General features: G+C 49.3%; 4 protein-coding genes across 8 annotated transcripts; 3 read left to right on the top strand and 1 right to left on the bottom strand.

Moving 5' to 3' along the window:
• Positions 1-353: 353 nt before the first annotated feature.
• LOC112900800 (acyl-acyl carrier protein thioesterase ATL4, chloroplastic-like) lies at positions 354-1,377 on the top strand. The gene is made up of 4 exons (XM_025969597.1): positions 354-747; positions 864-973; positions 1,091-1,186; positions 1,261-1,377. The coding sequence occupies exons 1-4, from the start codon at positions 354-356 to the stop codon at positions 1,375-1,377; spliced, it is 717 nt and encodes a 238-aa protein (XP_025825382.1).
• Positions 1,152-4,827, bottom strand: LOC112901596 (protein TRIGALACTOSYLDIACYLGLYCEROL 1, chloroplastic). Of its 5 annotated transcripts, none has more exons than XM_025970542.1 (4): positions 3,642-4,827; positions 3,012-3,090; positions 1,455-2,900; positions 1,152-1,361 (listed from the first exon to the last, which is right to left on the bottom strand). In XM_025970542.1, the coding sequence occupies exon 1, from the start codon at positions 4,775-4,777 to the stop codon at positions 3,761-3,763; it is 1,017 nt and encodes a 338-aa protein (XP_025826327.1). In that variant the 5' UTR covers positions 4,778-4,827; the 3' UTR covers positions 1,152-1,361; positions 1,455-2,900; positions 3,012-3,090; positions 3,642-3,760. The 5 variants fall into 5 exon arrangements, with proteins under 5 accessions (XP_025826327.1, XP_025826329.1, XP_025826328.1 ...); XM_025970544.1 differs by having other exon boundaries at positions 1,749-2,900; XM_025970543.1 differs by having other exon boundaries at positions 2,777-2,900.
• Positions 4,828-9,260: 4,433 nt separating this feature from the next.
• Positions 9,261-11,383, top strand: LOC112900799 (zinc finger BED domain-containing protein RICESLEEPER 2-like). Its single transcript, XM_025969596.1, has 6 exons — positions 9,261-9,266; positions 9,468-10,040; positions 10,133-10,331; positions 10,407-10,485; positions 10,588-10,728; positions 10,873-11,383. The coding sequence occupies exons 2-6, from the start codon at positions 9,468-9,470 to the stop codon at positions 11,381-11,383; spliced, it is 1,503 nt and encodes a 500-aa protein (XP_025825381.1). The 5' UTR covers positions 9,261-9,266.
• Positions 11,384-14,981: 3,598 nt separating this feature from the next.
• Positions 14,982-15,947, top strand: LOC112900797 (putative cyclin-dependent kinase F-2; the record flags this gene model as incomplete). The annotated part of the gene is made up of 1 exon (XM_025969595.1): positions 14,982-15,947. A coding segment is annotated over one exon (966 nt), but the record flags the coding sequence as incomplete, so codon positions are not given.
• Between the last annotated feature and the right edge of the window lie 843 nt (positions 15,948-16,790).

The raw sequence follows: 16,790 nt of genomic DNA, 5'->3' as shown, positions 1-16,790 counted from the left end.
TATATACATGAAACTTCCTTGCATCGAGAATTTCCGAGCAGAGAGAAAGAGAGTGGCTGAGCAAGCCCAATGGCTCGCCGACACACAGGATTAGAATTCTCTGAGTAAAACTCCACAGGCCACGAGGAGGACACAGTTGAAAAACCGGCATTTTCATGCCCATGCTTTGATTCTCCATCACCTATATAACTAGGTCGCCACGCACGCATATTGCCATCAAGGCATCAACTATCTGGGCGGTATCTAACGCTAGCCAGGCACCACCAATATCCAGTACGTGCTCGGCGAAGAACGTACGTGCCACGTACACCACTGTTGCTCGCTCGCAAGATCTTCAAATGCAGCAGCAGATAATGGGCGCCCTCGTTCGTCAGCCCACCGGCCTCTCCCCTCGTCTGCGCGCGCCAGATGGGAGAAGCTTCAGCTCCGGCGGCGCCCATGGCCACCACCGCGTGGTGGTGCGCACTGGCCGGCGGGCGCGTCTCGGCAGGGTCGGGGCGGCGCACGTGGATGCGCGGCCCAGGTACTGCCGGCTCCGGGGTGTGGCCGCTGTCGCCGCCCGCGACACCAGCCGCGAGCTGCTCGATCAGCATGCTCACCCCGGCAAGTACGACACCGCGTCGAACCAGCTTGCCACCGCCATGAGCAAGGACAAGTTCTTCGAGATCGAGATGGAGGTCCGCGACGACGAGGTTGACGAGTACGGCGTCGTCAACAACGCGATCTACGCCAGCTACCTCCACAGTGGTGAGCCCATCGTCCGTTCCTCGTTAGCAGCTCTGAAAAGATTATCCATTCCTAGCTATATGTGGTAGACACATGACACGTGCCTATCTGCGATTATCTATGAATTCTCTGAGCAGGCCGTGACGTGATGCTTGAGCAGCTGGGCATCAGCGTGGGCTACTGGACGTCAACGGGGAACGCCATGGCTCTCTCAGAGCTGAACCTCAAGTACTTCGCGCCTCTCAGGGTACACGCCTAGCTTCGTTCATTTGCTGTGTGAGCGTACTCATGGGCCCATGGCAAATTCCTGTGACGGAATTTTACTTATAATCAATTCAACATTTTACATGTGTTGCATCATCAGAGCGGTGACATGTTTGTTGTCAAGGTCAAGCCCGTGCTGATCAAAGGCGTGCGGATTATGGTGGAGCACATGATCGAGACCCTGCCGGATCGTAAGGTACATCACATGAACTGGTAGCATGTTATCGTAAGTATATGTCTCATCACACCTTTATTTGCTAATCTTGGCAGCTCGTGTTGGAAGGCCGGGCGACCGCTGTTTGCCTCAACAAAGACTTCCGTCCAACTCGGGTGTTCCCGGAGCTGTCAGCGAGTTTGATGGAGGCCTTCTCCTGCAAAGTCGCCTAGGAGATTAGTAGGATAATCTTAGGAGGGAGAACGGGAAGAAAGCAGTAATCTACGCTTGCTTTCGCGATATGTCTTACTATGATGTCATGGTGTTTATGGTTCCATTCGTTTCGCTAAATTTTGTGCCTACACTGTATGAGGTACGCATATAAATAAATAAGGGAATTGAAACCGGGAGGGTTCTATATTTCGGAACTTCTCTTCATATAACTTGTTGGTGTTGTAACAAAAAATATGATAAGAGCATCTCCAGCCGACCTCTCTATTTTTTGCCACTTGCTTCTCTAAATAGGAGGTCTCTTAGACACAAACCCTACATACCACCCCCTCATAATCATATTTGCCCTCCTATACTTCACACATCAACATACCCATCTCCATCTCTTTTCTGCTCAGCGCACACCAGCTCCTATTCCTTCTCCCTGTCTCCCTCTATGCTTGAGACCCGAGCTCCCTCTCTCCCCTAGCCATGGCCGAGCCCCCCACTCCGCCATGGCGACCATGGAGGCCGGAGAGTCCATCATCGTCACCAACTCCGGGGCAGCGCCCATGGCAGCCTTGTGGTTGGAGCAAGTTCGGGGCGACGTGTAAGGCACAACTGTTGATACGATAAATTAGATAGGGGCTAGGTGAGGTCGAGGCCTCTCATCTCTAAAATGAGGGATAGAGGGCTGGTTGAAGATTGACTTTTCATCAATTTTGCCCTCAAAGTAAGGTCTTGGATTGGATAAGAGCTCCGTTGGAGATGCTCTAAGGTTCTTTGATGCCATGCCTCGATTATTTTCTTGTAAAAGTAAATCAGGTCATGGTTCTTAATGTTTGATATTTGCAATAGTTGTACAGAGAAAGTGAGAAACTATTAGGCAAAGTTCATGAACATACTATGTTGTCAGCCAACGGGTTAACAGTCTATGCTGACTGCGACTATAATGATAATTCTAAGGGACTGCAGATCCTTACTACAAACTCACCTCATGAGAATTTTCATACTTCAAGATGTATCTGTATAAGGTCGTGGCCAGCTACTTAGAAGCAATCCTGTGGCAAGAGTAGAACCTACCTAACTTTTTTTTCTTTTGCAAGGAAGAGTAGAACCTACCTACTCCCTCCTTTCCACATTATAGGTCATTTTGAATTTTCTAAATACAGAATTTTTATTATGTATCTAGATATGGCGTACATATAGATGAATAGCAAAATCTATATATCTAGAAAAAGCAAAATGATTTATAATTTGGAATGAAGGGAGTATTTTGCATGACAAACAAATCTAGGACCACACTGTGAAACTTAACCAAATAAATGACGGTGAAACGGTTCAATTCATTATTCCAGAGACATGTCCAGATGATGCAGTAATCCTGTTAACTTCTTTTTTTGGAGGAAGAGTAGAACCTACCTAGGTAGCATGACAAACAAATAATGGTGAAATTTAACCAAATATAAGTGAAGGTGAAATAGTCCAATTCGTCATTCCAGAGAGGCAGTTGAAACACATCCGACACATCCTGATGATGCAATGGCTGGCAACATAAAAAATTGGTTTACCAATAATTACTGAAGTTTCCAAAGCTTTATTCTAGAGGTGTACGTGCAAATCAAAGGTGAAATGTGCAATAATAACAGCTAATCACCTGAAGCATCTAGGATACCAATAGTGTGCACGCTCAACCGGAAAATTCCAGCATGTAGTCACCCCAAAGAATAAAACATCTAGGATATTCTTGCTGGGTTTTTTCAAAAGAAAAAAAACATTATCTTGCTGAGTATAGCCATGTCTCACACATCCATTAATCTGGCAATCATATTGGAACCTAGAGGCACTGATGTTTGTTTCAATAAACAAGGCTGTCCAACCACCTTATTTTCCAGAGTTGCTAACAAAATATTCAGGTATTAATGTATTATCATCCATGGACGCGTAATGCTAAGGAGGCATGATTATCTGCACTGCTTTGAAAGCAATGTTCTTAATAGGAGTATATGTGCTTTTCCAGGCATAACAATATTATTTCATTATTGTGTTCTGAAAGCAGCAGATCTCTCAAGCAGTCTGTATTTACATAGCTGCCCTAAGCAGACAGTAACCAGATTTTCTTTATACTTAAATTAGTATGTGTTACACAGGTTCGATCAATAGTTCCGTGAATAAGTTACACATGAATCAATGGCAAATAATCGAGCGGCAGTTTAGCACAACAAAGGCATAAGAAAACAGTAAATGACTTCTTGCGGATATCAGGGGAAAAACTAATGCATGTCACCTGGAGAGTGGCTGATGTTGCATTGTTCGCCTATTTGAATCCGCTGCACCATTCTTGTTAATGTACAAGACTATGCTACGCTCCTACAAAGCAAAAATTTCCTCTGCAATGGCCCTGCCTCAACCCATTGCATACTTGAGCGAATCACCAGCACCCTGGAAGAACAGGCAGGACAGAGCAAAGTCTGCAATGAAAACCCCAACCAGAGAAACGACCACTGCAGATGTTGTAGACTCGCCAACACCCTTGGCTCCTCCATGGGTTGTGACACCCCAGGCACAGCTCACCACCGCGATAATGGCACCAAACACTTGAGATTTCAGCAAGGAGCTGATCAAGTCCCATGGCCGCAGCGCCCTGCGCGCCGACTCCAAAATGATGCTGACGCTGACGCCAAAGATGGAGTCGGCCAGGAATGCCGAGGAGGCGAGGCCAAGCGCGAAGCTGATCAGTGTCAGCACCGGGAGCGCAAGCACGCAGGCGAGGACGCGTGGGACCACGAGGTAGTCGACGGGGTTGGCGCCGAGGACGCGGAGGGTGTCGGTCTGCTCGGACACCTGCATGGTGCCGAGCTCGGCGGCGAATGCGGAGCCGACGCGGCCGGCGGCGACGACGGCCGTGACGACCGGCGAGAGTTCGCGCGCGAGCGCGAGGGCTAGGACGCCGCCGACGGATCGGTGGAGGCCGAGGCGCGTGAACTCGCGCACGAACTGGATGGTGAAGGCCATGCCGACGAAGGCGGCGGTGAGGAGCGCGACCCCCGCGCTCCCTGGACCCACGCGGCGGAGCTGCGCCAGGAGGTTGCGGCGGTGGACGCGGCCCGTGAGGACGCGGTGGAAGACCTGCCCCGCAAGGAGCAGCGCCGAGAGGCCCCGCCAGATCGCGCGCGGCGGGGACCAATTTGCGAACAGGGAAGGAGGGGCCGCGGGCTCGGGCGAGGGGGCCGGAGGGGACGGCGGGGTAGGGGAATTGTTGCTGTTGCTGGAGGTGGTGGGCGTGAGGGAGAGGCGCGGCACGGGCAGGCGGCGGCGAGACGGGTGCAGGCGGAGGACGACGGATTTGGGGCTGGATAGGTGGAGGAGCGGGTGCGTCGTGGCAGAGGTGGGGCGGAGGAGGAGCGCGGCGGCGGGCGACATGGCGGCGGTCGTCGGAGATCGGCTCGGCGGTGAGGCTGGGTGGGGGTGGTGGGTGGGGAAAGAGATGGGGAATAGCGTGGCGTGGTGGTGCGCGGAGGAGGGGATACTTATCTCGTGGGCTTTTGGGCCGTGAAGACGGCACTGGTAGTAGCCCAAACACACAAATGAACATGCCCATGGACAGATTATCATATACGAGCGAGAGCCTCGCCTGCTGGCTGCTGCAAGGCGATAGCCATTGGGCTCCTCCGCCGCCGCCGCCGCCGGACGCCTTGAGTTCCGCTCGCCGTGCGTTCTCCTCTGCATTCCGTCGGTCACGAGATCACAACCCGAGAGACGGGAGGGAGAAGGGGCTAGAGGGCCTCCTCGCGCGGCCATGGCATTCTCGACCATGCTGCTGCAGCCACGCACGCCGTGGGGCCGCGCGGCGCAGCCGCGTTCCGTCGTTCGAGTTTGTGCGGATGGTTTGAGGATGGAGCTTGACTGGCGGCGAGCATGAGGCGGAGGCGGCGCGGCAAGCACAGAGACGATTTCGGAGACCTGGGGCTCGGATTTGGAGACGGCCATGGCCGCCGGCCGGCGCCTTCCGCGGCGTTCAACATTTTTGCAGAAAGACCCACACGACCAAATCGCGATCCAAACATTTTCACAAAACTCCCTAATTCGGATCGTAATTAATAATCGCGATCCGTTTATTTACAGAAACCCCCCTAAATTGGATCGCAGTCGGTAATCGCGATCCGATTATTTACATAAAACCTCCTGTATATTTTCATAAAGGTCCCTCCGCCATGACTGCTGACGGGCTTCCCTCTTGGCGGGCTCTGGTGACCGACGCGCCGCCTCGCCGTCGCATGGGAGCTCCACTACTCCTCCTACCACCGATCTCAGCCCTTCCCCCTGCCGAATCCCTCCTGCCGCGCCCCCCCCCCCCCCCCGCCATTGGCAGCCCCCAAACCGTGGTCGGGGCGGGGCAGCGGCGTCGCGGCGCACCGGGGCCGGCCGGCCGTGGTTTGGCGCCACTGGCGCTGGGGCTAGGAACCGTGAACGCTCGTCGTCGCCAAAGCCGCGGGCGGTTGCACGTCCGTCCGTCCGTGGTGCTCGTGAAGTCCTGATGTTCACCGCGTCACTGTTCTTCGGTGTCCTGACTTCTGATGCTGTTTGCATTTCGGTGTTCACGACTTAGACTAACTTCTCACTCGCTTCACCTGATAAACACAGGGATAAATTACCTGCTGCCAGTGCCACCAAACTGACCAAATGGCTCTCAGTACTGAAGCCAAAGCAGCAATGCAATGTGCTGATCTGAAACCAAACAAATATTTTCAGATGTTGCATAGAATCTGAAAAGCAAACACCAGCGGGTAGGCACATTGAATTACCAATGTAGATGAATCAGGGTATCATAATTCCTAAAAAAAATCTTCCACACCAATATTCTTAAAATCTATAGATGGATGCAGTGGGTATGCATTCAAAAATAGGCATCCAGAACCTAACATATTTTTTGACGATTTCGACCTTTCGTGTTTCCTACACTGGGCTACCTTGACACTTTTCTTCAGCACACCAATAGCAAATCAAACTGCAATGCTTGCATATAGATGTTTATAGCACAAAAACTAATGACTGTCCATATATATTTTTAGAATCCATCGTATTTCTGCTGCAAACATTCTTGGAGGGGCAGAGAGGCAGAGTATCAAAATCACCTAAATAAGCATAAAACGATTCACCTACAAGATGCCTCAGGCTATAGCCTGAACCTCTAAAGCAAGCAAGCAAGCATGATTCAAATAAGACAAACTGCAAGGACTGCTCATTTATTTGTGATGCTATAGAATTCACTGGATTGACAAAAACTTCTTGTTACATCTTGAGCTAGTGGTTTCAAATTAAAAAAACTAAAGGACGAAGTTCATTGTGATCTTGTTTTGGGAAAACAGAAACTGAACCAGAGGACTTTTTTTTTTGTAGCGAGTGTACATGTGCAGTAAAACTAACATCAATTTCAATAAGCCAGCCCTGCCAAGCAGTAAGTAAACAAATGACATCAGTAAGCCGAAATAAAAACCTGAACAAACGCCATGACCCATGATGATTCACCGTCACATCAAAATTGATTGTAAATAGTAATGACTTTGGCCTGGAAACGCTATTTAATGACGAACTAATCTGCAATCTACAGCATAAATGCAACTCCAACCACACCAGCAAACCATTTCCCCAGCCATCCATCAGTAAATCAAAGTAATTGTGTACCTGTTTATCCATGTCACTGAATTTACCCTACGTTAAAACGCCACTGGTGCCACGCTATCAGCGCTGGTAAGATTACTACGTATGTCATAACAATTCTATGTTCCAAATTTGCTGGTTGTCAGGAAAGGCATTACCTGAAGGGTCACCACACAAGGTCTCTGGCGCTGTTACACGATCACAATCCAGGTCACCAGAGGCATGGCTCTGGGGCGATACTCATTTTCACCAGAACATCACACACGGTCTCTGGCGCGGTCACTACCCTGAACGTGTTATCAGCACAACGGTGTCGAAACCCTTATAGCTACCGGGCTCTTGACATAAAGGAAGATGAGACGACGCTGAAACCCTGCTGATGACCTGTGTCCCAGCTTGATGATCTGACTGCTTCGCCAAGGATTGCTTCATCAATTTCCACGACAATGTGATTCATGCCCAGTTGTAAAGCTGGTCAATACTCCGTAAAACTTATAGTAATGTTCTGGTGGAGGTCTCATTTTGAACATTTGGCGATGCCTTTTGGGTTTTTGGGGACTGTGAGGTTTAGTTTGGGAGCAAAGGGTTATTAGCCCCTGGAACGAAACCCCCGAGGGGGATTTTTAGGCTTCTGTTGGAAACTCTGACACCTCTGCCTCCTTCGCCTCCTCATGATCCCTCTCCTCACGCGGGCAGACGCTGACACCTCTCCGTTTCATCTCGCACGGTGAGGAGTTTGACAGCAGAGAGGAAGTCAGGTAAGGCACAAAATCTCTGGAGAGCGTGAAGATTCTTGAGATGGCGATTCAAGGAACGGAAGATTTCTGGGGGCAAAGGGGAAGGATCCTATGTCTTGCATACTGCTCCAATTGAAGAATTTTTTCGATAGTTTCAGTAGCTGACCTGCACATAACAAGCGGTTCAGCACTTCTAGTTCCAGGCTTCCAGCTACATGATCTTCTCTAGGTCTATGAAATACAGGTGGCCAACGTTGTTGATCATCTTCTTCCTCTGATTTGAAGCCTGAAGGATGCTTGCCCACTTGATCGTAGACGAGGGGCTTGATTAGTGGCATGGTGTAAGCCATAACAGAAACATCTTATACATTGGCTTTATTGCTGAGAGTTGCAGGAATACCGTTGTTTAGCTGTTTAGCAGTACTGCAGGGTATACTGCCTTTGTTGCTGAGAATTGTAGAATTTCGTCTGAATGCTTGGGCAACTTTTTGAAATGATTCAGTAAAAAGGGATTACTGAACTTGGGAATGTCTTGGTTGTGTCTCTGATGTGTGAAACTGCAAATGATGCCCGTATTACACCAGATATTTCATGCTTAATTATGTCTCTTGACAATCAAACCAGCACCTGAATCCTCTGAAAGCTAGCAAATCACCTGCTAGTTGCAGAGCTGAAGATTCAGCACTGCGGCATAGGCTCTGCACGGGATGAGCCGCCGGCGACGGGCGAATCGGGCGCTGACTCCACATGTGATATGCTGGTTCAATCAGGCGCTGACTCCACATATGATAACCCGTACCCGAAGTAACCGAAGACCGAAACCCGAAATCTTATTTCGGGCATCAGATCAGAAATCCCGAAGTTAGATCGGGATAATTCGGGTACCAACTCCCTGTACCCGAACTCCCGAAAGGACCGAGCGCCAAGGCCGCCAGACGTTGGGTATCACCGCCCGCCCGACTCCCAGTCTGGCCATCTCCCCGTCTCCTCGTCATCGATGCAGATGGCCCTTCCGCTTCCACTTTCCGCCCTTCCGGCTTCCATCGACCTCGATTCTCCCTCCGCCACTGCCAGTCCGCCTGCCCAAGTAAGTGCCCATGAATCCCCATGCGGCCATGCGGATTGCGGTGCGCATCCATCTCCGGCTCTCCCTAGCTCCGGCCTCCGCTCCGGATCTCCCTCCCCGAAGTCCGCCTCTCCGGCCCCCTCACCCGCCGCTGCCGCCGCGGCCATCTCCACCTCTTCGGCGGTCCGGCCCCCACCACGCGTCCACGCCCGCCTCCTCCCCCCTTCCTCACCGCGCCGCCTCCCGGCTCCCGCGGCCCTGCCCGCGCCCCTGGGCAAGGAGCCCTGCTGGCCTGCCCTGGGCAAGGAGCCAGCTAAGGACCGCCCGCTGCCTGCCCTAGGCAAGGAGCCAAGGTCCAAGGAGCAAGGACTCCCGATGCCCGTTGGCCGCTGGTCGCTGCCCTGCCTGCGCGAGGCAAGGACCGCCCGGCGCCCGCCCAGGACCCCAGGTGTTGTGACTTGTAGGTGAATTCTGTTTCTTGAATTGGGGAATTCTGTTTCTTGAATGTACATACATTCAGCTATAAATCTATAATAATCGATTTAGCATCTCAGGAATTCTGTTTCTTGAATTTATGGTTAGCATTGAGTCCATTATTTCTACTTTTAATCCTGATTTAGTGACTGTTGTTTTCGTTATTATCATTTAGATGTCCGAACCTGGTTCGCAAACGGAGATGGAGATTGACTCAATAGCAGTGGATACTCAGCCATCACAGATTAATCAAAATGCAGTTGCAGTTACAGCATCATCTTCGCAGGGGTTAGTTGTTGAACAAGATGTTGTTGAGCTTGACAGCAATGAAGATGGAGCAGGGAGGAAGGAGATAGCATCAAGGTCAAAGATGTGGGATCACTTTATTAAGATCAGAGATGACAAAAAGATTGTTAGAAGTGCCAAGTGTAAGTATTGCAGCCGTATATTGAAGGCAGACTCAAAATCTAATGGTACATCTTCTTTGAAGAAGCATTTCAATGTTTGCAAGCGCAATCCACACAAATTTGCTAAAGATCCAACACAGGGCACTCTACAAGCAACTCAAGGTGAAGGTGTCGTCACTTGGAGGTTTGATCAAGATGAACTTAGGGCTGCATTTGCTGAGATGGTTATAGAGGATGAACAACCCTTTTGCTTTGGTGAGAAACCAGGATTGAGAAAGTTTATGGCAAAAGCATGCCCACGTTTCCAACTTCCATCTAGAAGAACATGTACTAGAGATGTTGTGCGTTGTTTCTTCCAAGAGAAAGCAAAACTAAATAAGTTTTTCAAAGATTCTTGTCAGTTTGCTTAACTACAGATTGTTGGACTTCTCAGCAATTGGATAGCTATATAACCGTAACAACTAGTTTTATTGATGACAGTTGGAGGCTACATAAGAAGGTTATTGGTTTTTTCATGGTGAAGGGTCATAAAGGTGATGATATAGGAAAAAATGTGATGAGATGCATGTCTGAATGGGGTTTAGATAGAGTAATGACTATAACAGTTGACAATGCAAGTGCAAATGATACAGGTATGGCTTATGTCAGAAGGCAATTGATGAGGACCAATCTAACTAATGGCAAGTATTTGCACATGAGGTGTGCAGCACACATTATTAATCTCATCGTGCAAGATGGCTTAAAAGAAGTGGATGTCTCTGTAAAGCGTGTTAGAGCTGCTGTTAGGTATATCAGAAATGGTGGTTCAAGAATAGTCAAATTTAAATAGATTGTAGAGGAAGAAAAGCTGACCAACAAACCGTTTCTGAAAATTGATGTTCCAACAAGATGGAACTCCACATACCTAATGCTGAAAGCTGCACTTGTTTATGAGAAGGTGTTCATAAGGTTCGCAGAAGAGGATATGAGCTATGTAATTGATCTATCTGAATCAAGGGATGGAGTTGGTCATCCAGATGAAACTGATTGGCAAAATGTATAGAAGATGGCAGATTTTCTGGAGCATTTTCATGATCTCACTGTCCGTGTCTCTACTATATTAAAGATCACTTCCCATACATTTTTTCATGAGATTGGAGAAGTGCATTTGTTGATTCAATCTTGGCTGAATAGTACAGATGTTCTACAATCAGCTATGGGCAGGAGAATGAAAGATAAATTTGATAAATATTGGGGAATTTGGAACAATAACAGAAATGGGAATATGAACAGCAGTAGAAATGGAAAGGAGAAGGAGAAAGAGAACTTCAATTTGCTAATGTTTGTTGCTGGATGTCTTGATCCAAGATACAAGTTATCTATGTACACAAAGATAACTGTTGAAGAGATATTTGGTGAGGAAAGGGGACAGCTAGTTTGGGAAGCAATTAACACCTGTGTTCGTGATTTGTTTGAAGAATATAGGAGAATGTATAGTCCAAGTGAAGAGGCAACTAATGTTACTGATCCAATAGCATCAAAGGGAGGAAGAGGAGGCAAGTTGAAAGAGGTTGTTGCTAAGAGAATGAAGCTAGGCAACGGTTCAAGCAATAACACTAAATCTGAGCTTGACAAATATCTTGCTGAAGAAACAGAAGACATGAAAATGAAGCTTGATCTTTTACTTTGGTGGAAGGCATCTTAGCAAAGATTTCCAATTTTGTCTCTCTTGGCCCGTGACGTGCTTGCTATACCTATCTCAACGGTAGCTTCAGAATCTGCATTTAGCACTAGTGGACATATTTTAGATGACTTTCGAAGCTCTCTTACTCCATTTATGCTTGAATCATTGGTACACACACAAGATTGGTTGAGATGGTCAATACCGCTTGACATTAAAGAGAATATTGAGGAATTAACTATGTTGGAACAAGGTACATCAATATATCATTTCTGCATATATATTAAATAAATTATTACTATCTTTTTCCCGTATTGACATGATGTTTACTTCTTATAGAATTAATTGATGAGTTTGAAGTTAAAAGGAAAGAAAAAGGGAAAGAACAAGCTTCTACTTCAAGGACACCAACAACGACAATGGGAAGCAACTCCATTGATCTTAATTCTTAGTGTATTATATATTTCGTTATGGACTTATGGTTGTGGCTGCTGCCGGAAACATGTTTATTTTTTATATTAAACTTGTGTACTGTTGCTGAATTAATTTACTGCTGAAATTTTGAAGTACCGTATTGCTGCTGCTAAAATGAATTTTATTTTTCATACTGAAATGTTGAGTCGTTGAGATATAATATATGTACGTTCGGGTAATACGGGTAACCCGAAGACCGAACCCAAAATGTCGGGAACCCAAAATTTCGTGGTACAACTTCGGGTATCAATTTTCGAGTCCCGAACTACAAAAATCCCGAATTACCCGAACCGAAACTTCGGGTAATCCCGAACGCCCGGAGTGAATGCTGGTGACGAAATCCATCGCAACATCCGAACAAAATACATCGCCTCAGCAACCGCCGCCGGTGCCATCGCCTGCGGTGTCGTGGTCCGGTAGGAGATCGCCAAGCTGCCATGCTCAACCCAACAGAATGCGGCGAATGGTGCGCAGCTGTTGGAGCGGATGGGTGCTGAGGCTTGAGAGGGTGTTGCTTGTCCGACGGTGGTGGAGGGCGGGGAGCACGGCGACGGCGGCGGGCGGCGCACGACTGGGAGAAAGTTCATATCCAAACCATGGGTATTTATGCAAATACCAGGGGGCACTTTGTAAACTACCAGGGGCTATTTGAAAATATTCAGAGTCGCAATCCAAATTAGAGGGTATTGTATAAGTTTCAGGGGGTTAAATGCATATATTCGGATCGCGATCCAAATCAGAGTCTATTTGTAAAATTTCGGAGGGTTACCAGGGGTCTATTTGCAAATACTTTGCGCCGGGCCTGCCGGCGACATTGCAACCGACGGGATCGATCGCCCTGCCGCCGGTGGGCGGCGGTAGTCCCGCCACCGTTCTTGTCGCGCTCTCCTCCATCGAGTTCCTCCGTATACCCTCGCGCCTAGGCCGCCTCTGCTCAGGCCATGCTACGGATACGGATCGAGCTCGACGCCGCTGCGCCGTGCCGTCGCTGGCCGCGCGTGCGCCGCAGATCAAAATCTAGGGAACGGAAATGAGATCACCTTTTCCGCCCGGATTCACGCCATCGTTAATCCGTCCCCTTCTCGCCCGACGCCGACAGGCTCAGCCACCGGACGAGTGGTGAGCCTGGCGCAAGCCGGCCGGACGTGCGGTAGTAATCAATGGCGCAGCCTGCAGCGCAGAGGTAAACAGCGACATCTCAATTCTCAAGATCTTCACCAGCGACTGAAAATATCACACTTTGAACCTTAGCGATAAAAAAGACCACATTTTTAACCTTTCTTTTGGAAGGAAACTGCCCCCAAAGGGGTAAACTCTGAATCGAGGTGCAGATCGTCTTACAAAGTTTAGAGCAGAAATGCCAGTTACAGAGACAAGTTTCAACATGGTCAGTCATCATAATGTCTGACATTCTGAAAGTTTCTGCATTGCATTGCAGACAAGTGTCGTTACAGGCTTACAGTCATCAGCATTTCTAGTTCCAGTTACATGGTCTTCTTCTCTTGGCGTATGAAAGAATGATGCCATTGCGGATCATCTTCTTTCTCTGATCAGCCTGAGGGTCTGACCGTCTGAGGGATGATGTCTGCTTGATTCATCACGCCAGTTAAAGCACAGGCCTTGTAGTGGAATGGTTGCAACAGCTAGTTGGATCGAAGATCAGGTCATCCTATGGTCAGTGCCTCAGCAAAGCAGTGGAGCAATTCCCACACTACATAATTAAGGTCACTTGTCAATATTTTCTGATCCTGTTCATGGGTATATCCCATTTTTTGCGACCTTAGGAAGTAAATAAGTATATTGAAAAATACATAGACATGTTGTCATGATAATATAATAGTAGTTAACAGCAATTCTTGATCTACTTGAGTTAAAAATAAATATCCCTTACCAGGTGAACCTAGTGTGAGTGATAATTTGTCAGCTTGTCCAAGTATTCAACCTTTTTCGCCCACCTGTTTTTGGCCCTACAGAGCGGAGTAGAGCAGTTTGGTAACGAGGCTCATAACCTTGATTGAGGTCACGGGTTCGATTCCCGCCTCCGCACTTAGCAGTCCATATAAACGGATTCTATTTGTATAGATATGGAGAGGTAACACATATATGAAGTTATAGAAATGAAGTTACAATATCAGAAAAAAAATTATCAGAAAAGTAACACATATATGAAGTTATAGAAATCCTTCACTAGTTCTTCAAAGTTCGGTGCAGAGGTAAACAACAACATCTAAAGGTCTTCAAAGTTCAAAAAAGATTGAAAAAATCAGTGTTACATTGTTATTTGGGAGGAAATTACTGACCCCAAAAGCGGTGAACTTTGAATTCAGCAGCAGATATTCTTACAAAGTTTGGCCTGGAAATACCAGTATAGAGATTTTACAGCATGGACAGTCAGCATAACGTCGAAACTCTGAAAGATTACACATGACATTGCAGAACAAGTGTTACAGCCATCAGCACTTCCGGTTTCATCTTCTTTCTCTGGTCTTTCTCCGGTCTGTAGCCTGAAGGATGATATAGGCTGATGGTGTTTGGGTTCCGGTCAAGTGGTAATCACTTCCTATGCTCAAGTGTACTTCCGTTGCTGGGAAAAAACGTTGTGCAACAAATTTCTGAAAAAATGAATATATTTTACTAGCATTTTTGCTTGAAAATACGCCTAGATTAGGAAAAGGAACTGACGCAACAGAGCTGGCTGGCAGCGGGGCAAGCAAACCATGCGCAGCGAGAGATGCGTTACGGGCAAGCAATCTTTTGCTAATTAGGCACCCGCGTCTGCAGATCGCATCTGCGGTTGCTCCGCGAGAGGCATCAGGGATGGATTTCGTGTTGACATCGGTTTCAATTCAACTCGCGGTCGGACTCACTCCCACAATAAAATGCTCGTCTTGCTTCGGCACTCGACTCGCGCGTGCATTACTCACAATCGCCGCCGACCTCGACCGCCTCTCCCCTGCCTCGCGCCGTCATCCTCTGCTGCCTAGGTGCCTAGGGCAAGGGCAAGCAATCCGCCGTCCCGCTTCTACCGCTCGCGATGGCCGAGCCCGCCGCCGCCGCCGTCCGCAACCACACCGCCGAGGGACCGGCCGGCCTCAAGAGGAGGCGCGTCGCCGTCGGCAGCACGGAGCAGTATGAGGAGACCGCCTGACGCCTCGGCGAGGGGGCCTTCGGCACGGTCGTCAAGGCGCGGCACCGCGACACCGACCGGATCGTCGTCATCAAGCGCCTCGGCGCGGCCCACGGCGGCCCTGGGGCGGCGCTGCGGGAGGCGCGCTTCCTCGAGGAGGCGTGCGGCGGCGGCGCCAACCCGTTTGTCGTCGGCTTCCACGGCGTCGTCCGCGCCCCGGGCACCCTGGACCTCTGCCTCGTCATGGACTGCGTGGGCCCCAGCCTCCACGACGTCCTCCGCCAGCTCCCCCGCAGGGCCCCCCCGCTGCCCGAGGCCACGGTCCGCGCCGCCATGTGGCAGCTGCTCACGGCCGCCAAGCAGATGCACGCCAGCCGCATCGTCCACCGCGACGTCAAGCCCCAGAACATCCTCGTCGGCGAGGGTCGCAGCGTCGTCAAGATCTGCGACTTCGGGCTCGCCATGTCCGCCGACGAGCGGCCGCCGTACCAGCCGGCCGGCACGCTGTGGTACATGGCGCCCGAGATGCTGCTGGAGAAGCCCGACTACGACACGCAAGTCGACATCTGGTCCCTTGGCTGCGTCATGGCGGAGTTGATCAGCAACGGGAGACCTCTGTTCCAGGGCTTCCACGGCCAAGGGCAGCTCAGCGCGATCTTCGAAGTGCTCGGCGCGCCCGACGACAGCACATGGCCGTGGTTCTCGTCCACGGCGTTCGCCACCGCGGTGATGCCGCAACTGGACGTGCAGCGGGAGAACCATCTGCGCGAGCTCTTCCCCGAGACGAAGCTGTCCAAGGAAGGATTCGAGGTCCTCAGCGGCCTCCTCACGTGCAACCCCGACAAGAGGCTCACGGCGGCTGCCGCGCTCGAGCACCCCTGGTTCGCCAAGATCGACGCGCTGGCGCTGCCAAACAAAGTGGTGGTGGTGTCGCGGTTGCCCAAAAGACGGAGGATACATCACATACATGCTGTCTGCGTGACATAGATCGTTGATGAACACCTGTAATGTAATGTTGTCAATACAGTGATGCAGATTGCATTATTTGAATTAAATCCTTTCGTGCTATGCTTTTGAATGAAAAGATCGTTGATGAACTCCTGTAATGTTGTCAATATAGTGATGCGGATTGCATTATTTGAATTAAATCCTTTCCTGCTATGCTTCTGAATGAACCTGTAATTTTTGGCATGCAAATAAGGTTTATATACGAGAACAGAATCTGAATATGCGGTGTTTAACTCACACCGACATCCATACTTGAGTCAAACGACGTAAACGTAACACAAGCAAGATGCAGCAAATTCTACACGCGAACATCCTCCTTGGCACTCCAAGTGTCCCAACATTCTCGATTCTGACAAGGTTGCCGCCTGTCTAGTTGGTGGTCAGCGATTTTGCGACACCTTCACTTTGATGAACGCCAACTTGTGTCCAGTCTGAATGAGAGCAACCATGTTAGTTCGAAAACTGAAAAAAAAAATCTGCCACCTTTTATCAATGTTATCAGGGCATTAGCATCAGAACTGCACATCAATCGTCCCAACGTTCGCCGGCAAATTGCAATTTGATCCATCACCGAAGTGTAGTCAACCCGAGAGAGCAGCCCAGCCTACGGGCCGTCCACTTCGCAGACGGACCCGCCCATACATGCAGCTGCTACCCAAAGCAATTGCTTCGCTTGCCTCGCCTGTAATAAATCATTGCCTCTCTACAGCATGATCTACATGGTATGGCTATGCTGGTGGAGTATTGGTTAGCAGCTGGAGAAGACATCCACCACGGCAATGGCGACTAAACTGGCTGCACTCGACACGCAATGCAATCTCA

Source organism: Panicum hallii, chromosome 7 (assembly GCF_002211085.1).
Source record: "Panicum hallii strain FIL2 chromosome 7, PHallii_v3.1, whole genome shotgun sequence".
Taxonomy (NCBI): domain Eukaryota; kingdom Viridiplantae; phylum Streptophyta; class Magnoliopsida; order Poales; family Poaceae; genus Panicum; species Panicum hallii.
Note: the sequence above shows the minus strand (reverse complement) of the source record. Positions and strands in the feature narration are given on the sequence as shown.

What these genes read in the sequence shown, in the direction of transcription:
- LOC112901596 (XM_025970542.1), bottom strand. Translation starts at nt 4,777, where the DNA reads ATGTCGCCCGCCGCCGCGCTCCTCCTCCGCCCCACCTCTGCCACGACG.
- LOC112900799 (XM_025969596.1), top strand. Translation starts at nt 9,468, where the DNA reads ATGTCCGAACCTGGTTCGCAAACGGAGATGGAGATTGACTCAATAGCA. An exon ending in GAACATGTACTAGAGATGTT is followed by an intron (nt 10,041 to 10,132) that starts GTGCGTTGTTTC and finishes TGGACTTCTCAG; the next exon opens with CAATTGGATAGCTATATAAC. An exon ending in TGCAAGTGCAAATGATACAG is followed by an intron (nt 10,332 to 10,406) that starts GTATGGCTTATG and finishes TGAGGTGTGCAG; the next exon opens with CACACATTATTAATCTCATC.
- LOC112900800 (XM_025969597.1), top strand. Translation starts at nt 354, where the DNA reads ATGGGCGCCCTCGTTCGTCAGCCCACCGGCCTCTCCCCTCGTCTGCGC. An exon ending in CGCCAGCTACCTCCACAGTG is followed by an intron (nt 748 to 863) that starts GTGAGCCCATCG and finishes TTCTCTGAGCAG; the next exon opens with GCCGTGACGTGATGCTTGAG. An exon ending in AGTACTTCGCGCCTCTCAGG is followed by an intron (nt 974 to 1,090) that starts GTACACGCCTAG and finishes TTGCATCATCAG; the next exon opens with AGCGGTGACATGTTTGTTGT.